This window comes from Triticum urartu, chromosome 3, assembly GCF_003073215.2.
Source record: "Triticum urartu cultivar G1812 chromosome 3, Tu2.1, whole genome shotgun sequence".
NCBI classification, from domain to species: domain Eukaryota; kingdom Viridiplantae; phylum Streptophyta; class Magnoliopsida; order Poales; family Poaceae; genus Triticum; species Triticum urartu.
Genome location: NC_053024.1, coordinates 725676735 through 725702712, shown reverse-complemented (window position 1 = coordinate 725702712; position 25978 = coordinate 725676735). Strand labels below are relative to the sequence as shown.

The following is a 25978-nucleotide window of genomic DNA, read 5'->3' as shown; positions in this document are numbered from 1 at the left end:
TCTTACCAGGAGGATTGTACATAGAGCAGATACAACCACAAAAGACCAACACATTAGAAAGCAGAAAACAAACAATTCCTCATCTGTTTCGGTGCTGCAACAGAAATTAACACTAGAAATGTAGTAATTGTCTTACAACTTGTGATAAGAAGTGTTCTTCTGTCTTCAGACCAGTTCACCAATACATCGCATAAACATGAGAATACACACATTATGATCGATGAAGGTAGAAATGTGAACACATAGAGTGGCATATTACAACTTATAGCTCCCTCCAGTAATTGCAATAACTACAACAAGAGTCTTCTATCTTCAGACCAGTTCACGCAATCCGTAACCATTTGCCGATTTTCCCCCATTTCATCAGAATACCTGCTGTGAATCCAACGCCAAAGCCCACCCCAACAAAGAGAAAAAAAATGATATCAACATGATCTCCGGATGTGTTCACTTGCTCCTCATTTGATCTACTTAAATCTCCACATGGTTTGGTCATAGGTGGTCCACAGAGCCCTGTATTCCCTTCATATGAAGTGTTCTCAAATGTTGCAAACTGGCGTAACTGTGGTATCCTTCCATCTAGCTTGTTTTCACACAAGTTCAGAGTTCCAAGAAATGTTAAATTTGCTAGCTCTTGTGGAATCTCCCCAGAAAGCTTGTTCCATGACAGGTCTAGTGATTCCAACTGACACATCTCACCAATTTGTGGTGGAATCCTCCCCGTAAATGCATTGTGTGACATGTTCAATATATGCAGTGAAACCAGACTTCCAGTTGATTTAGGAATGTCACCATCCAATGCATTATTTGAGAAGTCGATGGCCGTTAAGGTAGTCAAGACTTTTTCAAATGTCACGTATTGCCCTTTATATGTGATTGCGACAGTATCATGGTAGTATACACCTCTGTACGAAGTCTGCGGACCTAAACTATTTCCTGTTTCATTGAACTTCGTCATCATAACTGTAAACTTCTCAAACCATCGTGGATCCAAATTTCCAGAGAAGTTGTTTGAGGCTATATCAATGATTTGTAACTGTGAGAAGTATTTCAAAAATTCTCTGGGAGGATAAGAAAGTGAGCCATAGAACTGGTTGGATCTCAAAACGAGGACACGGAGATCAGAAAGCCTACCCAGCCAAGATGGGAAAGTATCAAGCATATGGTTGTTTCCAATGTCAAGAACCTCCAAGTCGGGGCAGTTGGAAAGAGACCTAGGCAGCCGCCCTTGAATATTATTGCCATGTAAATCTATTGTCTGGAGATTACAATGCTCACTTACATTATAAGGCAAAGTTCCTCCGAAGTAATTTTCTCTCAAATTTAGTATGGCCAAGCTGCTACCTTCTATCAGGCAGGACGGTATTAACCCACTGAAATTGTTATATGACAGGTCAAGGACTTCTAGGTTGCTTGCGTCACAAATTGAATGCGGTATATGCCCACTTATCTTATTTCTTGACAACTTGAGATAAGCAGTTTGTCGAAGATAAGCAGTGAAGTTTGACATAAGAGAAGTGAATCTATTGTTTGAATAATCCAATAATGAAGTGTGAGTGTTAACTGTTGCAGACATGTTTGGCATTGGGATCTGGCCTTGAAGTTTATTGGAACTAAGATCAAGAGATTCCAAATGACTGCATGGGAGCAAATATGAAGTGAGTTGCATATCTGTGAATATGTTGTTTGAAAGATTTAATCGTGTAATATCATCCCACGTCTCCCATATCCATTGGGGCATACTACCATGTATTTTATTGCTCGAGAGGTCCAACATTAGGATATGATTAACTTGCATCAAGAAATTAGGAATTGTTGTCATGTTGCAAGACACTAGTCTTAACATTGAGAGTTTAGGTAGTATGGGCACTGTCGATATATTGCCTTCTCCATCCAAAACAGACAAACTATTGTTTGAGAGATCCAATATATCAAGTTTTCGTAACTTCCAAAGTGAACTCAAGTGTACAAAACCTGTTAAGTTATTCATGCTAAGATCGAGGTCCACCAAACTTGTGAGTTGAAACAGTGATTCAGGAATCTGTCCCCTGATTTGGTTTTCACCCAAATAAACATTTTTCAACTGTGAATCTAGTGTATAGAACTCTTGTATTGGTTCAGAAAATTGGTTTGATGAAAGATCCAACTGTAACATTGTTGGTGAAGTGAATAGAGATGTTGGAATCTCTCCTGCAAATGGAGTTAATGGTGTTCTACGTTAACATTGCAGGGAAGACAAACAAATAAATATTCTGTAGAAGATAAGTACAAGTCCCTAGAACAGAGAAATATTTCAGAGGGAAGAGTTAAACTTGTCAAGGTAACCTTGTTACAATCTAGTTTTACAACCATACAACCTTCAATCTTGGTACCGAACTGAAATTTGAGATGACCTTCAAAGAAAATAGAGTTACTGTTTGGTACGGAAGAATTGTGTGACTGATCACTGATGTACATAAATTCAAATTGGTGACAAAAAAAGTTCTTTTAAGATCAAGGCAACGATCAATTGAATATCTCAACACCATCCAAAATTAGAATTTTGACACAGAGTATCATTAAATCGCTTGGAAAACGTTATTCATTTTTAATCAATTGTCAAAAACAGTTTCATTTGACTTCCCTTTACAATTGTTATTAATTGAAGCAATGAAGCACTGTTGTGTTTTGGTACAAGTAGCAAGACCAGTACTTTCCAATCCTATATTGGAATATTTTTCAGACATATCATCATTTGTTCTGTGCAACACTAATGTAACAACATGTGCAGAAAATTTGACCAAAAAATCAAAATAATCAAAGAATGCAGTGTGAAGAATTCTTGCAATTAATATTTTTCTTCAAACATGAAATGAATGGATTAATCACTTTGCTAATAGGGCAATCAAAATAAATAAACATTCCATTAAAATATGGAAAACAAATGATATTCTTCAAAAATGAAGCCAACCCTACTCGTAAGTGCTCTCTGCATTCTTGGGGCTACTGTCCTCTTTTATGAAAAGGAGGTCACGAGGCAGTCGGCATTGATTTTCAATGTTATATTAACCAAAATGTGCACTGGGCACATTTTTTCTTTCTAGTGGATAACAAATTTTATTTGGACCGAAATGGCACTCCAGAGAAGTGTTATATAACAATAGCTTGCACACATATACATATTAGCTCCTCAATAGTCTGATGTTTTGTATTCTTTTTCTTAGGTATGTGCTTCTTTGGTAGTTCAATGTTTTGTATTCCTTGTGTTCTGAAGGTTGACTGACTTGCTTAGGGATTCTATAGTTAGTAAAGAGTACTAATCCATCAGAAAAATAGTTCAGTGTTTTGTATCCATTTTGTATTAATTTCTAGCATGTTTTCTATCTACTTGTAAGAAAATAACACAATTTCTCATAGGAGTTTGGTCATATGTGTCATTGGTACATTTTTTTTTCTCACTACTCTAGCAAAGATAAAGTTTTTATTCATGACAAAGCGACATATGTGTATTTTAAGAACATTTGGGCTGTAAATGAAATGTTACCTCTGAGGTCATTTTGCGAAAGATCCACATAAATAAGTTGAGTCAAGTTGACGATTGTACTTGGTATTCTTCCAGAAAATCCGCATCCCCTTAACACTAGTATCGTCAATTTGCTGAGATGTCCAATATCTGTTGTTATTGAACCTGATAAACCATTATAAGATATATGCAAAATTCTTAGTTTCTTGAGATTGCCAATTGAAGATGGTATTGACCCAGAGAAGGCACTATGAGAGATTCTCAAGGAAGTCAACTTATTGAGGTTGCCAATTGATGCTGGTATTTGTCCGAGGAAGCCACATTCAATAATCTCCAAACTTGTTAAGTTGGTGAGGTTGCCAATCACGGGGGGCATCATCTTGGAGGAATAGCAATCAGAGAGTTGCAAGCTTGACAAGTTCTTAAGGCTACTAATCCAAGAGAAAAATGGTCCTAAATCTCCCGAAAATTGAGCAAAAGAGAGATGCAAATTTCGCAAGGAGTTGAGCTTGTTGAGCAATAAATTAGTTGGCTCCATACAAATTGACCTTCCAGAAAAACCTAGCTCCCTCAGAGAAAGGAGATTGCTAAAACAGCTCAGCCTAACATCAGAGAAATTAGTGAACTGCAGGCTCAAAGTCTCCAAAGAAGCCCCAATTGGAAATTCTGGTAAATACCCTGAGAGTTGTTCGTTGTGTGACACATCAAGGACTCTTATCTTCTTGAGTTGAAAGATTTTCTGAGGAAAGCTACCACTGAAATTGTTATAGCTGAGTTAAAGAACACTTAAATTGAGAAAGCCCTCGAAGAATTCAGGAACTGCACCAGAAATTTCAAAATTAAGACCCAGGTTGATCACGGTAAGGGATCTGAGGCCTGACAGGGAGGAGTGGATTGGACCTTGGAGTCCACAACCTGCCATGCTAAGAACCTGAAGATGGGGGACGACTTTGCCAAGATCACTGCACCACTCTTGTCCACTATTAGATATGTCCACTCCATCAAGGTGGAGTTCCCTCAGATTGGTTAGGTTGGCCACTAAGATCTCAAAGCTGGGCTCTTGTAGAAGCAGATCATTATAGCTGCCCAAGGAAGCAGCGAAGGAACTCACGGTTTTATAGGAAGCATCAAGAGTATGCGGTGAAGAAAGATCCAAGGTTATGAGGCTCGTGAGCATGCTGATGGTGATCGGTATCTGACCATAGAAGCTTGAAAGAGAAAGGTTGAGGTGTGCAAGCTTGGATGGCCTCTCAAAACCAACTGCTGGAATGCGAGATCTGCCAAAATCATTCATGCTGAGGTCGAGGTAGTGCAAGGAGGTGAGGTTGAAGAGCGCGGCATGACAGCCATAGCTGTAGAGGCCACGACCACTGAGATCGAGAACAGTGACATTGCCGCCACCGCCAGACATGCCATCATCACATTCGACGCCCTCCCAGAGGCAGCAGTCGGAACCAACTTGCCATGACTGCAGTGTGGTGGTGGAGTAGTCAAAGATGAAGGACCTTTTAGTTCAAGAAGTGCTGTAGCCTGGTTGGGATGACAGAAAGAAGTTGTAGTGTTACCATGACCATGGGTGTGGGAAGTGGACGCAGCTAGAGAGTAGAACTGGGTCAGTATGAAGAGGCCAAGTAGGCGAGTAGCACGAGCCATTGCTTCGTTTCGACCTCTGAACTGCAACTGACTCCCAAGAACAATATATCGCCATGTCTTTCACTAGCAAGGAGCTAATCATGCGTGTTTCATAAAACAAAGGAACCAGTGTGGACGCTCAAGACTTTGGAAATTCAAAGTCAGGTCTTCAGGTCCTGGTCAAGCGGGGCCATGAGTTTCAAAGCACAATCAATGTGCCAGATCTAAGAGAAAATTGGATATTTGCCACTTTCAATAAGTGGTTTATCAAAATTGCCACTTCGAAGATTGGCTTCGCAAAATTGCCACTCAGCCCGTTGAGTCCTTGATTACCGTGCCACTTTCATTCTTTTATTGATTTCCTTTGCTCTTTTTCATTTGCAAGAATCAGAAAAGACCAAACTACCCCTAAGGCTGTGTACACGCACAGAGTATTCTTATATTGTTTTTTCGCCGTCGGTAAGATCGCCTGGGGCGCCGCCCGATTGCCGTCACCGCTAGCGTCGCTCGACCGCTCGCTGCTCACTCCGCCCGACCATCATCGTTGTTCGTCCCGCCTGCTCGTATGGCATCGCGACTCAGCCAACCCGCTTGCTCGGCGCTGGCGCCGCCCGTCCCGGTCGCCGGGCCGCTTGCCTGGGATGAGGAGGAGGGAGGGCACGTCCCAGGAGGACGGGAGGAGGGTGAGGGAGATGGCACGTGACCGCGGAGGAGCTGCCGTCGGCCGGCAAGTTTTCCTCTAGACGACTGCCTCGAGCAAGGATGATCTGCAGAGAAACTCCACAGATTCAGTTTTCTAGAGTGAAAGAGTGTTGTTGAGTTTCATTGGTGTGTTAGATTATCATGATGCTCGGGTATCAGCTGTGATCATGCCACTTCTCTTACATCATCTGTTCATGTTTTGTCTCAGAAGTCAAATTTCTCATTCTTGTATCAGCTGCCAAATGTGTTGTTGGTTGTTGCTATGCTGCTATGCAAATTTCTCAAAGACTGTAGCTGCTATGCTCTCGTGTTGGTTCAGGGATGTTGCTCGACCTATGTGAACATTCACTCAAATGTGTTGCTGAAGAATATTCAAACTTTTTTTGGTTAATAATTTTGACTGAAAGTCACACACCAATGGATTCAGCTGATTACCCCCGAATGGAAAGTGAAGTCAGTGAGATGAGAGGACAATGACATAATACTGTCCAGAATCCATGCGGCCACTATGGTACCAGGTGATCCGCGACACGAGGAGATCGAAGACACGCTGCATTGAGGAGATCGTCGAAACGCTGCGTTTAAGCGATCGGCGGCATGGGGCGTCGAGGCAGTCAGCGGCACTAGCATCGACGAGATAAGGCGATTGGCGGCACACGAGGTCGAGGAGATCAGCGCTGCAGCACGCACAGTATTCTCAGCGGCTGGCGCGCTCTCGTCGGCTTCAATTGTCGATTGGATAATACTCCACACAGCCTTTTCTTTTACGTGCGTGTACACAGCCTTAGGGGTGGTTTGGTCTTTTCTAGTGCTTACAAATGGAAAAGAAAATGGAAAATCAGTAAAAGAAGGGAAGTGGCATGGTAATCAAGGGGGCAACGAGCTGAGTGGCATTTTTGCGAAGCCAATCTTCGAAGTGGCAATTTTGAGAAGCCACTTATTGAAAGTGGCAAATAGCCAATTTTCTCGAGATCTAAGGACATGCTACAGTTCAGTACACTGTTGATATACCAATAACTCAGTCATGGATACATTTTAATCATTGTGACAGATGGAAGTTGGAATTTGCAGGATTGGAAAAAAGCATGAAGCTGTCCACACAGATCTTTTTCTGTAGCTGTCCTTGTGGTTACAGGCAGCCACAACTGCCTGAAGAAGATGGTTCATTCTGCATTTGCCTCAAATCAGCACATCAGAGTGCCCACGTTCATTCAGCTCGACTTCACCAAAAGCAGAACAAAAGGTTGCAGGTGCAGTCCGAATGGGCATACAGCGGCAATCTCAACTTGTAAATTCAGTTTGACAGTTAATTCCACATATTTCCAGCTGTGTCGGGGTCCGTTGCCACGTATGTCTACGTCTCCGATGGCACGGCACGTGAACTGGTTGATTGGTATATATGATGCCAGCAGTTACTGAGAGACATACCAAACTGAACTTGGTGAAACCACATAGTGAGTGATGCATATAACATATATACTTTGGGTGAGTAGCATGAGACATTGGTTCGGTTTGACCTGTGGACTGCAACCGACTCCCAAGAACAATGTATCGCCGTGTCTTTCACGAGCGAGGAGCTAATCATGCGTGTTTCAGAAAACATAGGAGCCAGTGTGGACGCTCAGGACTTTAAAAATTCACCAAGTCTCCCAAGTCCTGGTCAAGCTGGTCCATGAGCTTCAGAGGTCCAGCCATAATCTATACGGCACATCTGAGGCATACATGTCAGTACACTACTATGATGTTGATTAATTGATAATGGCATGGAAGTTCTTGTGAAGAATGTTTTTCTACGGAATATCTTTTTTCTCCGCTGTGTTGGGGTCTACCATGATCTGCCGGACAACATCCTGGTGTTCGTCGCCACGTATGTCTAAGTCTCCGATGGCACAGCGCGTGAACTAGTTGATTGGTATGATGCCAGCAGTTACTGACAGACACAGGGAACTGAACCTGGTGATACTACATGTTGAGACCAAGGTTTTGGTTACCAGTCGAAATTTCAAGATTTCCCATGGTTACCACGTATTTCCGTGCCCCTCGGTAAATCGTCATACCGAGCAAAAAATACCATTTTTAAATTTTTTTTGAATTTAAACACTCGATTTACAGTAAGGTATGTAGGGTCTAATTAATGCAATGAAAGTTGGTTATGGCATGTTGGTAGCAACCTAGTTCCTGTTTTAAGAGGTCTCTGGTTTGAATATTCGTTCATTTTCTTATTTGAATTCAAAATTTAACTATAAAATTCGCTCGAAATATTCTTGGTATTTGTCGGTATTTCTCGGTAACCGTGGTAACCACATTTATCAGTCCTCCTCGGTAAAATTACCTCATTCGGTAACCAAAACCTTGGTTGAGACTGATGTACACAACCTACAGTATATATATACTTTGTGCGAGTAGCATGAGGCATTGGTTCGTTTCGACCTGTGGACTGCAACTAACTCCCGAGAACAATGTATAGCCGTGTCTTTCACGAGCAAGGACCTGTGGACGCTCAAGACTTTGAAAATTCAAAGTCAAGCCACTGCCACCAAGTCTCCCAAGTCATGGTCAAGCTGGTCCATAATCAATGTAGCCAATCTGAGGCATCCAGGTAAGTACACTACTACACTGTTGATTAAGTGATAATGACATCGAAGTTCTTGCGAAGAATTCTGTTTCTACAGAATCTGTTTGGATATCTTTTTTTTTCAACATCAAATTGTTTGGTTTGTTCCATCGCAAAAATAAATAAATTGTTTGGCTTGTTCATCCTCTGGTCATTCTTCCTGATGAGGGTTGCTTACTTACTTTAAGTCCTATGAGAAGATTTTTGGGTGGCACTTCAATCCTGAGGTTCATTCAGCCTACAAGCAGTTTCATAATTATGTGAGTACCAATACGTCAGCCATGAATTCTTCCTAGTCTTTCATTTGTGGCAGCACAACCAAATTAAGTGTACGGTTTCTATTTCTTTGCTTGATGCTTCAGCTACTCTGTTTCTTTTCGTTATTACTTTTTCTTTGCTAGCCTTCAGTTTTCATGCTTGGAGCTGCAAGGCCAGTGTCGTGTCGACACTTTCTCCTAATATACAAAATAACACACGCTTTGGGGCGTGTACGAGAAATTTTGTGCCAACACAACCAATTTGATTGTTTACTAAGCATGTTAGTACTGACAGCCCATGTGATCTGGTGGTGTACTTTTTTGGTGAGTTTAGGAGTCAGAGAGTATTCTGACTCAATATGTACTACCAGTTGAGCTACTGGCATCACGGTGGGTGAGTCCATGACTCTCTTTTGGGGGAAATCAACGATCGTCTAACTAACTTGACTCCCAGTTGAGCTGCTGCCAAGTACAAGTAGATGGTATTTGAGGGTTCATAAGCAACTTAATTACGGTGTTATCTGACATGTGACACTGGCTTATAAAGTGTCTTGTAATCTTTACATTTGAATTTGAATGTTATCAATTCCACTCAAGATCTTTTATTTCTATTTTTATCTTGTCAGCTTTCTGCAAGTTCTGCTTTGCAGTACATGTTCAATTTGAATGCATCTCCTCGGTTGTTAATATTTTCTGCAGTGTTTTGCAGGGGGATGGTAACATTTGCTGAAGCGAAGTCTAGTTTCATTTGGATTACATCAAAGAAAGAAGCCGACAAAGAGGTGGTCGCTTAATATCATCAACAGCAGAACAGCACAGCAGGGCATGGGTTCAGAGGGAGAGAGCATGCAGTTCAGTTCTTGACAAATTGATGGAGCTGGTTCGCAGAAGACAACAGCATTAGCTACCACATACGCTTGTTGTCTGAATGACTGCAACAAGCTTAATTGTGCCGCGGAGTTCGTCTCAATAGAGTGTGCAATGCGGCTTACAATGGATACTCACATAACGAGTGGTTTTACTACGTAATTTTGTAACTGTTGTGAAGATATCCATCAAGCCAATATACAGGGAAATGCATCCAGAGCAAACAGCCAACATGTGTTGAGCCAGGAGCAATCACATACATGAAGAACAAAGTAATCACACGAGGCACAACACCGAGATCTGTTAACGAGGTTCACCGAACATCAGCTACATCCCTGGGGCATGATTATGAGCGCTCCTCCCTTTTGAGGGGAGAGGGCCCAAGCCCTGGTATAAGCCAGTGTTGCTCTCTGGTTGGGCCTAGTTGGTGGGCCAAGACACTCGTGTAGCAGGCCCATGACGCATGTGGATCGGAAACGCCGGTTAGCGGACCCGGTATTGTGTACCATTTTCGCACACTACCCCAACTCTGAACCTTGATGAGAAGCGTTTGTTTTCGTCCCCATTGTTGTTATAAGAGGTATGGACACACTGGTTTAATTGATTATAGTCTCTCAGATCTAGCAGTCTCAGGTCATTGGCATTAGTTGAGAATGAGGAAGGCAAAGATGGACAAAGCGGCGACAATGATAGTGGGGACGTCTCCATGGTCGTGGCCTTTGTTGGCCAAGACCATGAAAACTAGTGGCGATGTTAGGGTCAGGGCCAGCCCAGGGCCACCTTCGAGCATTGCAGCACTTTGCCAGATGCTACTTGATTGAAACCTAGTAAAAGCTTCAAATTTGACTTCCACCAGAATGATTCTTCCATTTTTCTAATTGGGGGACAAGTGGAATAATAAAAGTTTTCCACCCGCAAAAAAAAAGTTTCCAAATGAACTTTACCCTTGGCAACTTGCAAAGGTTTTTTATCCGAAAAGCTTTATTATGAGTGGTAACATCCAAAATTCAAGCTCTCATTGATTTTTTTGGCTTACAAACTTTGTCCCAGGCAGTTAGTGTAGATCCTTCCTCTTCCATTCCAAATTTCCTCCAAAGACGGTGTTTTAGTTAGCTGTTGATTTGATCTATCGCAGCAACCAGGAGTGCTAGAGATCACATGAAGAAGGTTGGTAATGAGGGACAAACTGATTTGATTCTTTCACACGAAAAGCAAAAGAAAAGGTCACGGCCATCTACTACCTGCCTAAACCAGAATCTCATCTTGTGAATTTAGTTTCATAATGTTGTTTTGCACGCACGACAGGTTAGTTGCTGTCAGCATCACTTATAACACCTCGTGTTACTGACTGCTTCGTAAGCACTACCTGCAGCAGCAACGGTTCAGAAGCAACAAAAATCCAAGTTATATGATTCAGAACTAAATGAATCCTGGACTTAGGCATCTACCACATATCAAAAGCACAACCATGGGTTTTATGATTTGTGTTACTCAGAGTTCATATTACAATCCTCCTCGAACAACGAAACAACATTGCCTGGACTAGAAAGGTGCCAGATGACATACAGTACGAGCATACTTAGCCATATAATCACTAGCATTGTTTTTGCTAGGACTGATATGAGTAATACAAATCTCCATAGTAGACATCATAGACTTGATCTCTCTAATCAATGAGCAATGTGTCCATCAACCAAGCTCATCCCTCATCGCCAAGTTAACTAACTCCAAACAATCAGATTCAATGATAATCGGGTGGAGCACCACTGAAGAGCTAAGGATATCCCTTCCATGCACAGTGATATTTCGTCTTCAAGTGCTGATGAGCAATGGTTCAAAAATCTTCCAGAGCAGAATATTAGTCGACCTCACTGATCTCTTAAGACCATACCGGACCCGGCCTAACGAGTATTACCGTCAAAAGAGCCATATATGTTTACTTTTACCAGCCACCCCGAGGGGGTGCGGGGGAGCCATTGGATCTTCGGTAAAATGGAGCCATCGGCCGGTTGACCCTCTCTTTGAGGCTTAAATGAACCTACATTCCTCTGGTTGGCTTGACTTGTCACAATTCTATCCTTGTTGGTTCTCAACACCTCCAAATCATGTTGTGGGAAGAGTTGAAGAACTATTTGTGAAGACTCAGAGTACCATTTGCGGAGGAGTTTGTTGCTACATCAACATTTTTTGTTTCAGGGCTGCACACTAAGATGGCAATTTCAAGACTTGGAGTTCATTATGTAGTGTCGAAGGGCATATCAATTTGTTTTTGTTCTTTTCCTCATTAGACATGGAGTTCCTTTGCCAAGTATGATGAAATTTTGAGAAATAACCAATGGCACTTGGAGAGAGTCATCCCATTGCCGGTAACGGTGAAGTGTGCGAATCTGGTTGGTGTAGCTGGGGAATACCTGCTCATAGAAGCATTTTACACCACATCTCCACAAGAGAAGCCAAAGTTTGGATACTTCTCGGTGGTTGTCAAGACGTTGCAGGTCGAGTTGTTTGTTGCGCTTAGCAGTGGCGGAGACAGGGGAGTGCCAGCCAGGGCCCTGGCCCCCCTAACATTTGTGATTTAGGCCTAATATATGACTAGTAGCAATGATTTTTTTTTGCTAAAATGGGTGTTTCTGATGGATTGGCCCACCTCAACAAGGTTGAACAATACTCGGCCCTCCTCATCCTATTTTTCTGGCTCCGCCACTGGCGCTTAACCCTTGAACTTCTGTAAGAAGTTGAAAATTTGGTCACTAACTCATCATAAGCTGTTACGTTGGATTATCTTCAGTTAGTTTCAGGTGAGATAACCAAAAGATTCTTCAATTGTATTTAACTACCAATGGTTGGTTTTCTGGACTTAACTATTCCTTTAGCTGCATCTTGAAATACTCCTAGGTCCTAACTATATTTGGTAAAAAGTTACAGTCTATAGTGGAATTGGTCAAAATCTTAGGTGGATCTACATTTGATTATTCACATGATCTCTACTGATGGATACTGAAATCTGCTCTGATCTGTTGTTTTGGAAGGCCTATACATGTACCTGAGCATGAATTTCTTAAGTATGATGATCTACTTAATAGTGTGTACATGCATAGATCATTTTGCTGTGTACTGGGCAAGCTGATATGAAACAGTAAAGAAAAGAGGTTGATGAACAGAATATACCTCGTTGTTTTCTAGCATTAGTGTATTACACTCTATTACATCTTGTTGTTTTGTTCACTGGTACTCAGTCTGATATACAGTACTGCTTTTTCCACATCTTTCCGGGTAAATTCTAGCTTGTTCTGGGATTAATTCATGCAACATTTGTTTGGATAGACTAGTATAGTAGTATTACCGAAAAAGGCTTTCCCCCGCTTTGTATTCCAAAGCAACGAACACCATACACATAGCATTGCTGGGGCGAGCAGCACATCAAGCCCAAAAGAAAAAGAAGAAACAAATGCCAACAACGGCAGCTCGACAAAGCATGGATGAACCGCCACCGCTGCGCCCTCCGGAGACAAACCACCACCGCCCGAGGCTCCGATTTGCCGCGTACCAAGCGGCACCTTCAAGAAGGAATGCGACACCGACGATGCTGTTGTCCGGACGAGTCCTAGGGTTTCCCCCGGTACGCGGAGGGAAGTGGGGGATGGCTACCACTGACACCCTCCAAGAAGGAGTGGTGGCACCCGTCGGTGTCACCACATCGGAGCCGGCCGAACCGGCAAGGATTTCTCCCACACTCCAACCCCACCGCCCAACCGGAGCCGACCAGCCAAACCACCGCCCAACACCATGCGCCATCACGGTTGCGCCGCCACCCAAGCTGTCTCACTATGAGCACGAACACGAGGCCAAGAAGACTGGAGAGAGGAGCCAAGCGACAGGAGCAGCATCACCAAGGCCGAGCGGGAGGTAACCGGCCACCTCCTCCGCCATCGTGCGAAAGGCCCGCGCCTCCGGCACAGTCGCGGTTGCCGTCCGAACACGGCAGCGGGGCAAAGCAGGCCAACCCTGGCCCGGCCAGGCTCGCAACGGGCCTGCTAAGCCCCGCCGGCCATGCTGCAGCAGGCTGGCGCCGGCGCCGCCAGCACCCCGCCGCTCAACGTTGTTCCCCCGCCTCCCGGAAGTCACGCCACGGATCAGCCCCGCCGCCGGCCCGCCCAGGCCCAGATCTGGGCCGAGCGCCGCCACCAGGACCCGCCGCTGCGCCACCCCGCCGCCAACGATGCTGCCGCCATCCAGCCGCCCGCCCGCGCCGCGCCAGGGAACCCCGCCGCCACCCGGTCCGTTGCCGCCTAGGAGCACCCCCCGGTGCAGCTCCGCCCCGCGCCGTAGAGCCACCGGGAGGGGAAGGTCAGGGGGCCGCCACAACCAGCGACCCCGGGGCCAGGGCGGCCGCGGGCGCCAGCGACGGCGGCAGGAGGAAGGAGAGAGGTGGGGACTGGAGGAGGGAGGCGGCGATGTGCGGCCGGTCGCCCCCGCGGGCGATGCGGTCGCGAGAGCTCGATGATGCAAGGTTGTTTTAACCGTATAGTAGTATTTGGAAGGCCAAGGGCTTGTGCTGGAGACTTTATTCAAGTTCCTTTGACATTAATTAACTGCTTGCACACCAATATCCTTATATACAATTTTTTTTTACCTTTTCGCTATTTGACTAAGAACTTGATTTCAACGATAAAGTATGATAAGTTACAGTAACAAGTGTATAAGTTACAGTCTAATTTCACAAGTGACTGTTTGGCAATCAATAGCATTATATTTACACTAACCTGTTTGTCCTTGCTAGATTTCCTTTCTATGCAGGCGTAGGATAGTACTTGCAACGACCGAAGAAGATGAGTAGCCTGACTTGGCGGCCAACGGATACTCATTGTCTCTCTACTCCTGGCCCAGTAGCTGCGTCCTCTCACCGTCGTCGATAGGTCTCAACTTTCTATATCTGTGGGTAAGTTTACCCTAGGACAACTTTAATTGTTGTCCTGCTTTACACTCTGTATTATCCTCTAGTAAATCGTTTCATCTATATATCTAACCAAAGGTTTAGTGGATCGGATCACTTAATCCACATATGTAATCGAAGGTTAAGTGGGATCAATAATATTGTTTTCATACCATGCTCCTGCACAGTTAGGCATACAGTGTTGCTCAGTCTTGCTGCTCAGTTTGCATACCATGCTCTAAAGTGTAATGTTTCCATTTGAATCCCGTTTGTTCCCACATAATTTATGCTAATTTTGGTGGGATGCCCACTTTTCTAACACCAAACCTTATTGGGACAAGGTGGATTGTGGTGGGACTCCCACTTGCAGCCGCCCAGCCCATTGGAGTCCAGCAAGTTAGCTACTTGAAAGAATGCCCACTTACAAGAAAAAAACCATGTTTTCATATCAGGATGTTAGATTTAAGTAGAAACAATCAAGATATGCAATTGTACAAATATCAAAGGCACGTATGATGAGGAAGCATCACAGTAGTGTGCTTCAAATACTGCAGTGTTAAAATCTTTTCTCTTGTTTGCAAAGAAGATTTGTGAGAGATTACCGCAAAAATACATTGTTAGACAATCTATTAAAGATAAAGAAAGTAACAGGAGATTACCGCAACAATACATTGTTAGACAGTCTATTAAAGATAAAGAAAATAACAGCACAGCTAGCAACTTCATTTGGGGATAGCCTACAAGATAACAAGGAACCTTAAGAAACGTAATACAGTGAGTGATACTTTCTTTACTTTAAATCATCTCCCTACAAGAGTTCCTTTAAGGTGACATTTCTAACCCAAACAATGTCGAAACCGGATTCTGTCTCTAGAAATCCTAATGTGCACATACAATATTTTTTTAAGGTGGATGTATGCCATCCAGACCACATCAATTGCTTACATTCACTAGTAGGCTAGCTACTTGGTGCTCTTGTGCTTCTTCTAGGCAAAGAAGCAACTGGAAAAACAAACAGAAGTAAGGTAAATTAGGTAGCCCTTGACATTGGTGATGCAACACTTCAAGTAGACTCTAGGATGCGAAAAGCAACTGCTATGTTCCGGTGCATTCTTTCCAATGAACAACTATGTAACAAACCATTTGAGACATGAACATGAACTTGCAAATTAGCCGATCTGCAAGCAGCTGAGTTTGAAGCCTGCGGCCCTCCATGTCTGCACCGACAAGCATTAATTTGAGACACATATGTCAGTATGGTACCAACAGTAGACATGTCAATCGTTTGTACTTATGATCAACTCACGGGGACGAAGGATGCAAGACTATAATATATATATTTTTTGAACTGGATGGAAAATTGTAATAAATACTACCTTCGTGTTTGGACGAAGGATTCAAGACAATAATAAATACTACCTTCGTCCAAAAAATAAATTAAATTTTAGTATTGTCCTGAGTCAGAGAGGGTGCTTGGATACGTTTTAGTCACATGACTAAAAGTAGTGGGACTAAAACTTGATAGCCTCACCTATGCTTGGATCCAAATACTAAAGAGACTAAAATCAAGTTATTGAGCATTTATTATCCTCCAAACCCTCCAATCCAGAACTCGCATGTGTTAAAGAAGAGGCATTAAATGAGGAGAGAGAGGGCTAATACATATTTTAGTAGGTTTCCTATGACTAAAATTTTTTAGCCTCAAGACTAGTCCTAGCCTCTCTTTAGTCAGGGGTGCTTGGAACTTTAGCCTCTAAAAAAGACTATTTTTAGTTAGACTTCTTAAGTTCACTGAAGTTTTCAAAAATTTATCAATATTGAGGATGCAAATTATGGCTTGGAACTAATAGGCATGCCCTCATATCAAACATAGATCTAGTGGAAAGGTAGTTCAAACATAGCAGATCGGGCAGATCTACCGTAGGCAGAAATCCGAAGCCAATATGAGTAGAAAAAGATTATACATTTGAAACAAGTACTAGCAGCCAAGCCAACCAACCTGACGCAAACACGACACCGGACTGTAGCGGTTAATTAATCCAAGCCGCCGGCCATCACGTTCTGTCACTAACAGCTAGCGAATGGTTTCATAATGCTAAGTTTAACCACCTTAACTCTAGTCAGCTCTATCGTAAGCTACATGCCAACCTAACTCTGACCTACTCTATCGCTTTATCGTCTACCATCCAGCCTATGTACAGTCAAAAACTACCAGTTTGTGTTAAAATTTTAAGTCGTATTCTTCATGCTAAGACAATTTGCTCTGTCGCCCTCCCCCCGCCCCCTCCTCTCATCTCTGCGGTAGTTGGGTATTGCTCATTTTGATTTAAAAAGTGAAGGGGTATACAAAGAAAGAAATGGTGGAAGGTACCTCGAAATGGTAGGATAACATGCACTGCAATGAAAATTGGTGGGATATCTGAAACACTATCTAGTCCGGAACAGAAGTAGTATATACAAGGGCAGGAGCTTTTAAAAGTTTTGGATGTTCAATTGGACAAGTGCCACTGCCAACTACTATATGTAACGGATGCTTTGATTGGGATACAAAGTCTTCCTCCACGGTTGAATAATTATTCGGGAAAATTTGATATTGGTGGATAGTAGCATCTCGGTAGCTGATGCTGTCAGATTTATATAATTGATGTGCAATGTGATCACATGGCAGGGGATCAAATGTCAAATTGTAGCAAGGGTTCCGCTACAGCACTCAATTACTGACCATATAGATCAAATGCCAATTGAGAGGTGGGTGTAAACTTTGAGGTCAAGTCTTCAAACTGAAAGAAAATTCAGGTTGGCCATAGTGAGAATAAGGCTGGTCATAATGGAAGTATCATATTATGTCACATCTAGATGAGCACTAGAGACACCCTATTATTAACACCACATAATTATTTATATATTAATGTTCCCTATGTGGAGTTTGTGCTTGGGACGTCATATTTTAAATTTGAACTAAAACCACGACACTTATTTTGGATCCGATGGAGTAGGTGTTTATAGTAGTGGTATCATAGAGTTAATTAATTTCGTAAAAACTTTGTTAATAACATGGATTGTTCATTTTTTTATAATGGGAATATATTAATATCAAGCGGATATCAATTATACCCGACCTCTGCAACGACATAATGTCAAGAGCTAGTCGAGACATCAAGGATGCACACAACCAAAACAAAAAAGGAAAGGAAAACGCCAAACAGATCAGCGAAGTAGGAGGAACTACCACCACCAGAGACCACACAAGGACTGTAAAAGAGGTTCTTCAAGAACAACGCCTCCAAGAAGGAAACCGTGCACCAACACAGTCGTCGCCTGATCACAGATCATGGGTTTTCACTTTGAAAAAAGTCTGACTGAACTTCAAGCAATGCCTTCAACAAGGAGACAAATAGAGATCCGCCATTGCTAGGTACAACCAGTGAAGGTCGGACCAAGGGTTTTCACCCCGGAAGTCGAGACTTTGTGCCCAAAGAGCACCACCAATAAGAAGTCCACATGTGTTGTCGCGCCTGCTAGCCGGTACTCCTGCAAAACGCCGATCATCTGGTCCACAATATTCACCACAACCAAACTCGCCTCCGTGGTCACTTGAAATCTCAAGTCTTCAAACCGAAAGAAATTCAGGTTGGCCATAGTGAGAATAAGGCTGGTCATAATGGAAGTATCATACTATGTCACATCTAGATAAGCACTAGAGACACCCTATTATTAACACCACATAATTATTTATATATTAATGTTCCCTATGTGGAGTTTGTGCTTGGGACGTCATATTTTAAATTTGAACTAAAACCACGACACTTATTTTGGATCGGATGGAGTAGGTGTTTATAATAGTGGTATCATAGAGTTAATTAATTTCATAAAAACTTAGTTAATAACATGGATTGTTGATTTTTTTTATAATGGGAATATATTAATATCAAGCGGATATCAATTATACCCGGCCTCTGCAACGACATAATGTCAAGAGCTAGTCGAGACATCAAGGATGCACACAACCAAAACAAAAAAGAAAAGGAAAACGCCAAACAGATCAGCGAAGTAGGAGGAACTACCACCACCAGAGACCACACAAGGACTGCAAAAGAGGTTCTTCAAGAAATCGAGATCCACTCATGGTGTCGACAAATTGGAGTATGCCATGTAATGTCCCCTCTGAGCCTGTTGTTGGGGACGATCACTCTTGACGCCCGACGGTCCATGTGTTGCGGCAGCTGATTGCCGGCAACTCCACGGACACCTCTGGCGCCGACGAACTCACTCCGGTCGCAATTCTGTGTTGCGTGGACCAGACGTACGTCCACGAGTGGCTCATCACCCGGCGGTCCATGTGCTGCGACGGCAGATTAACGACTGACACCACGGACTCCACAGAACCCATGAACTCGGTCCGGTCGCAACATGGCGTCGCGTGGACCAGACCCGCGTCCACGAGCAGCTGCCGGTGCTCTGATGATCTGACCGCCACCATGTTGTGTCGTCGGCCTCACGATCCGGCCACCGCCGTCCTGTGTCGTTGTCCTCATGATCTGGCCTTCCGATTTCGCAGGTCGCCGGCCTTCACTACCGAAATCGCACCCTATGCCGACGGCCAGGGCCGTCGGCATATCCCTGAATGGCCGTCGGGACAGGCCTATGCCGACGGCATAGGGCCGTCGGCAACATATCCGTCGGCGTAGCCAGGAATGCCATCGGCATAGAAAGGCCGTCGGCATAGGCCCTATCCCGACGGTGTCCGTACATCTACGCCGACGGCCCCTGCCGTCGGCAACGTTATCGCCTAACGGCGGCCGCCGTCAAGTGCTGACCAAAGCTTGCTCGCCACGTGGCAGGTCTGTGCCGACGGCCTGGCCGTCGGCATAGCTGTCGGCTTAGGTTGAATCTATGCCGACGGCTAGACCGTCGGCATAGGCCTGCCACGTGGCAGCCACTTGGAGCTCCTGGAGCAGGCCTGTGCCGACGGCTAAAGTTTGAAACTATGCCGACGGCTAAGCCGTCGGCATAGACCTGCCACGTGGCAGCCACTGGGAGCTCACGGCAGCTCTATGCCGACGGCCTTGCCGTCGGCATAGTTTCTGTCTGTTTTTTTTTCTTTTTTCTGTTTTGTTTCAGCTCAATTCATTTGAATATATACAGCACACAACAAATATATGCATCACATAACAGCTGGCCCAGCAGCATCACAGAACAAATTCATCATCACACATCATAAGAAGCATCGCAAAGCATAAACATATAAGTATCATCACCACCAAGCATAAGAATCTCACAAACAACAATAAGAAACATCACAAGCATATAAGTATCATCACCACCAAGACCGCCACAATGTGACCCAAAGGCTTAAGCGCCAGGACGTCGAGCACCACGGAGGTCGTCACCGCCAAGACCGCCGAAGCCCAGGTTGTCACTGCTACCTGCAGCGCTACCGCCAAGACCGCCTCCTCCTCCGCCTCCGCCTCCGTGGATCGGAGTGGTCGGGCTCCGTGTCTCCGGAGTGCTGCGAAGACCACCGCCAACGGTAGATCCACCTGTTCCCTGGATGTTGAAAAGACATATGCACGGGATATATGACTGTGTTGAAAGGCATGACATGCTTTGGGTGAATAGATTGGGGATGAACTAACCGGCGAGGGGCCAGCGTTCTGTGCCACAAACTCCTCAAAGCTCATCAGCACTGGTTGTGCTGGAGGGCATTGTGCTGGAGGGAACTGAGTACACCTGCCGGTCGCCATATCCTGAAAAGCCTGCTGCATCTGGCTATCCCTCTGCACTTGGTGTTCATAAAGCCTCTGATGCCACGCCATGGTCTCCTGGCGTGTGTACTCCATGTAGGCCTACGGTATGACATGATGGAACTCATAAAACTACTAAATGCGGAAAATGAAGTGAGAAATGAAGATAAGAGGGAAAATACTTACAGATTGTTGCTCCTGAAAGAGGTACTGTGTACTAGTCACTGGCTGGCTCGTGCGCTGGCTCAGACTCGGGTCGATCCGACGAAGCTGTGTGTAGGAGATACTAGGAGTGATCACAGCATCGAGAACCGCCTCCCGACCGTGCTCCTTGGGCCCCATCCTCACCACCGCCATGTCGTCCAGAGGCGCCGCAATGGGGTCAGGTGTGTCAGGATGTAACTCCAGTTACGCTTCGGAGTAGGCCTTCTTCCTCTCTGCGGTCTTCTTGCCGTAGTACTTGGGCTCGCCAGGCTTGGGGTCCTTCCGCGTATGGGCGATCTCCCACGCCTGCATGTGTGAGAGCGGCCGCTTCAGTTTCTCCTCCTGCACCACCAAACAGAGGTTAGTCATACATAAGAAAGTGATGGTAAATAGAACAAGAAGAATGTTTAATGGAGTTAGTCATACATTAACTGCCTTGTGGAGATAGTGGTTTCGGTTTCCCTGAGCATGTACTCCCTCCGTCCCTCGGTTAGCCTTATTTTTGGTTCTCATAGCCGCCCAGGCTCCAGCCTCATCACACCAAAGATCCACCAATGCCGCCCAGGACTCGTCTTTTCCATAACACCAATTTGGACACACCTACATAATAAAAGCATAATGGCATGTAGGTGTGTCCAAATTGGTGTTATGGAAGCATAAATCATAAAGCATAATGTACCACAAGGTAATGAAAGCATAATGAAAGCATAATATATGAAAGCATAATGAAAAATCTTTTATACTTACCGCCAAGAACTCGGGCCTCTCCAAGGTAATGCCCATCCTTCGCGCGTCTTCCTTGGTCATCTTCACACCAAGATAGTCGTGGTAGTATGTGGAGATGGCCACATAGCGCACCTCGTACTGCATCTGGCGGGCCTTCTTCTTGCATTGGCGCAGCACGATCTGGTCCGCTCTAGCCCTGTGCTCTGGAAGAACTCGATAGAATTTCTACAATCATGCATGAAACAAGAACGGGAGAAGCCATGAGTTAAATCATTCATGAAACTAGAATGGACTTGTGCTTCTGAAGAGAACTCACCCAAAAAGTAGTGATCACGGCCTTGGCATGGGTCTCATGGTCCGCGTGGCGGGCCGCTTCCCAGTGGTCCCAGCTCGTGGCCAAAACCCGACGGTCCGGCTGCCTGACTGGATCAGGACAGTACAACCCCGGCCAATATAACTTCAGCAAGACGGTGATGAGGCCGTTGGGAATACGGACCCCTTTAGAATATATCCAGTTGCTGCAAAAGAATGAACTATTAGCATGTGACAAGAAAAATAAATAACAACCAGAATAAGCGTGTGACAAGCAACATAATGAACCACTTACTCTTTTCCCGTGGGCTCAATGAGCCACTTCTGCTCCTCAGTAGCAGGAACCTGCTTTGGTAGCTTTGCGTTGCCACGCAGCCACCCCTTCGTGTCAACCCCCTTCCCGTCACCACCATCATCCCCGCCACCACCCTCCTCCTCGCCCGCCTCCCCCTCCCCAACCTCCTCCCCAACCTCCTCCTCCTCCTCCTCCTCCTCGCCTGCCTCACTAGAGGAGGGTACCTCACTAGAGGAGGGCCTCGAAGACAACACCCCTAAGTCGGTGAGGGTGCACTCCTTCTGGCCGCGACCCCCTGTAGTGGCTCTCCCCCCAGCACCTCGTCCTCTAGAGGCTCTCCCCCCGCCCCCTCCTCCTCTAGGGGCACCTCTCCCTCGACCTCCCTGTGAGGAGTCATCGTCAAGTAGCCGAGGGGGAGGATTACGTGCTCGACCACTCCGACTAGGCAGGCTGACGACCTTGCGTAGGAAACCCACGCCGTCGGCCTTCCCCTTGCCCATGTTCCACGAACCTGCATTGAAAAGAGAAAAAGCAATTAGTAAATTAATGAAATGAAGGAAAAGGCATGATAATAAACACATTAATAAAAATGCATAAAAAGGCATATTCCTAAACTATAGAAAAAAATACTCGAAACGTACATCTGCTAGAACCCATATGAATCATCACTGTTGTAACCTATTTCTCGGTCCGTCTCATCATCACTATCAATCATATCATCTTCGTTGTCCGACGGAGGTGGAGGCTCTTCCTCGTCGTCAGCGTCTTTGTTTAACTTTTCTAGCATAAGTATGTCATTTTCATTGACAATGGTCTCACCATCATTCCGTGCATCGTCGACATTTGGGTCCACATCATCATCACCCAATGGTCTAGCGTCATCGTTTCTAACCACATCATCATCATCATCATCAGGTTGCTCTTGATAGAACACTCCCTCGTATGTCATGGGGTTAATGTTGTAGTAATCGTCTTCATTCGGGTCTGGTAGCTTACCATGTGGCGACACCTTGAACACAACTTCCCAACCCTTTAGATACACTTTCTGGCATGGGTAAGGCAGATAATATACTTGTGTAGCTTGGGTAGCCGCAATGAAGAGATCGGCTCCGGCATAGACGGTTGATGGTTTAACTTCGACCAAACCAATGGAAGGCGTATGTTTTACCCCCTCCCGCGGATCGAACCATCGGCATTTGAACACAGGCAGACTTAGGGTCTCACGCCCCTGGCGGAATTTAACCTCGTATATATTTTGTACCCTTCCGTAGTAGTCTACTGAATTTTGACCGGGGGTGTACACTCCAGTATTTATAGTTTTGGGATCGGGGCGGCTGTTTTGGTGCTCCTCTGTATGGAAGCGATACCCATTCACATCATACTTTTTACATGTCATGACGGCAGGGTCAAAACCCATTGAAACCCATCTCAATTCATCATCCATAGATATGTTCAGATCTTTTCCCTACAAGTATAATGGAAATTGTTGCGTGCATTAGTTCGGTTAACTAATAAATGTTGAAGTAGGTATTTAATAGGGGAGTGTGGAAAATTACTTTCTCCATGAACCAAGCAACAAAATTTTTACGTCCAGGGTTTCCATGACGGAGAAGAGTAAGTGCCTCCGCCTCAGTAGGAGGATTCACTCCCGTCCATTCCTCTTGAACGAAATCACTAAAAAAGATAAGCGGTGTTAGACCGGGACTAAGTGAACATGAAACATGATGATGTGGAAGACATAAAGGAATGGTGTAGTGGTATTACCTCATCCACACTTCCTCAACTTCCTTGATGTTGTGCAAGATATAGAACATGAGGTCCTCCCACTCTTGTCATGGCATGTTATAAGATTTCGAGGCCCCAGCCCTCCCACCTTGCGCGTTGAATAGATCGAGCCTGGGTTGATACTTGGGCTCTTCTATATTGTATCGAGGCACCTTGTTATGCAGATGGGGAACGTGGTCTGGATAGTATGATGTCCTGAGGTCTGACACCTCCTCTAGGATAACTGCCTCAGCTATGGAAGCTTCAATCTTAGCTTTGTTTCCACATTTCTGTCGGAGATGCTTGTTCTGCCTCTCAGGGCCGTACTGCCAGTGATTTTGCACAGGGCCCCCCAACAATACCTCGTTCGCGAGGTGCAGAATGAGATGTGTCATCGGAGTAAAGAAGCCTGGCGGAAAGATCTTCTCTAGCTTGACTATCAACTCCGGTGCCTTCTTATGCAATTTTTCAATCACCTCTTTACTTACTTCTTTAGCACAGAGCATGCGGAAGAAATGGCTAAGCTCGGCAAGCACTCGCCAGACATGCTCGGGGACATAGCCTCGAACCATCACCGGCATTATCCGCTCAATCCATACATGGTAGTCATGACTCTTCAGGCCGGTCACTTTGCCCGTTGAAAGATTGACTCCCTTACTTATATTCGATGCATAACCATCGGTGAACTTCAAAATTTGTTTCAGCCAGATAAGTACTTCTTTTTTTCTGGCGGTTTAAGGACAAAGTCAGCATCTGGCTTGAACCAGTTTCTTCGACCGCCTGTGGGAGGCTTCATGTTCAGGCGTGGTCTATCACAAATTCTCTGTTGATCGGCTCTAGCTTTTACGTTATCCTTCATCTTATCAGGAATGTTGAGGATCGTGTGGAAAAGTGACTCTGCCACATTCTTTTCGGTGTGCATCACATCAATATTGTAAGGAAGTTTGAGGTCCTTGAAATAGGGAAGCTGCGAGAAGGGGGTAATGTGCGTCCAGTTGTGCGTCTCACCATATCCCTCGAAGCCTTTGGCTTTGGCTTTGCCTTTGACTTTAGGCTTGAGAGCTTTTAGCTGAGCAAGAACATCTGCCCCCGAAAATGTTGGAATCTCGGTTACTTCATGAACAACCCGACCTTTCGTGAAGTTCTTCTTGTCTTCCCTGTCTGGATGGTCTGGAGGGAGGAACTGTCGATGCAGGTCAAAGGCTACATACTTGCCACCCTTACTCAGCCAAATCATTCGCAGAGCCTGCATGCACACTAGGCATGGCATCTTACCACTTGTACACCATCCGCAGAATAGAGCATAGCCGGGAAAGTCATGCATGCAATAGTGCAACCAAACTTTCATCAAGAAATTTCTCTGCAGATCCTGGTCGTATGTCAACCTCAGAAAGTACCAAGAATGGTGCAAAGCATCCACAAGCGGCTGCATAAACACACCCAATTGCTTCCCTGGGTAGTCAGGCCCCGGAATGATGAGCGACAAGAACATGGTCTTCCGTTGCATTAGGGCACCGGGAGGAAGATTGAGCGGAATTACAAACACAGGCCAGCAGCTGTATGGATTGGACGACATACCATATGGATTCAACCCATCACCTGATATGGCTATTCTGACATTCCCAGCCTCGGCTGCTTCCTCGGGGTATTCTTCATCGAATGACTTCCATGCTTCCCCTCCCGATGGATGTATAATTTTTTTTGGATTGTACCTTATACCTTCCTTGTGCCACTTCACCATTTTGGCAGACTCCTTCGTGATGAAAAGGCGCTGCAGTCTTTTTATAAAATCAAGATATCGAAGAACCTTAACGGGGATGGTTATCTGCTTTTTCTCACCATCCTCACCGACCACCTCAATGTACCGAGACAAACCGCACTTCCTACAGTACTTGTCATCCGCATACTCGTGCCTAAACAAAAGGCAATTCTTCGGGCAAACATCTATTTTCTCATAATCCATAGAGAGTGCCTTCATGATTTTCTTTGAATCGTACATGCTTTTCGGCAGTTCATGACCCTCAGGGAGGCTGTTAGCCCATACTCCCAGGAATGCTTCGAAGCATTTCTGGCTACAGCCGTACTCAGCCTTGACTGCAATCAGTTGCGAGATGGCATCCAGCTGAGATATTTTCGCACCCGCATAAAGAGGTTTCTTCGACGAGGCCAAGACCTCCAAGAAGGCCTTTGCGGTTGCCTCCGGCTCCTCCGGTTCATTCTCTGAAGGTGTCGCATTTGCCGTTTCTGCAACAATGACATCATCTAGCATGTCCCTGACCCCGTCGTCCTCATATCCATCGATGCGTTGTCGCATCACCTCCTCTCTACCACGGTCCTGCTCGGCTATGTTTATCGGCGGCATGTCAAAGTTTGGCATATATCCGTGCGTGCGAAGGTGCTCACTCATGTCCGTCTGATTTCTACGG

The 25978-nt window shown here is 44.9% G+C and overlaps 2 protein-coding genes across 2 annotated transcripts; both read right to left on the bottom strand.

Annotated features, from left to right (window-relative positions):
• Positions 1–270: 270 nt before the first annotated feature.
• On the bottom strand, positions 271–5155 carry LOC125549461 (receptor-like protein 7). Its single transcript, XM_048712867.1, is given in 3 exon segments — positions 271–2190; positions 3524–5008; positions 5011–5155. Coding segments are annotated over 3 exon segments (3498 nt in total). The 3' UTR covers positions 271–322.
• A 14704-nt stretch (positions 5156–19859) lies between these two features.
• Positions 19860–20653, bottom strand: LOC125547335. The gene is made up of 3 exons (XM_048711249.1): positions 20438–20653; positions 20144–20353; positions 19860–20054 (listed from the first exon to the last, which is right to left on the bottom strand). Exons 1-3 carry the CDS (start codon positions 20606–20608, stop codon positions 19860–19862), a joined length of 576 nt encoding a protein of 191 aa, XP_048567206.1. The 5' UTR covers positions 20609–20653.
• Positions 20654–25978: the final 5325 nt, after the last annotated feature.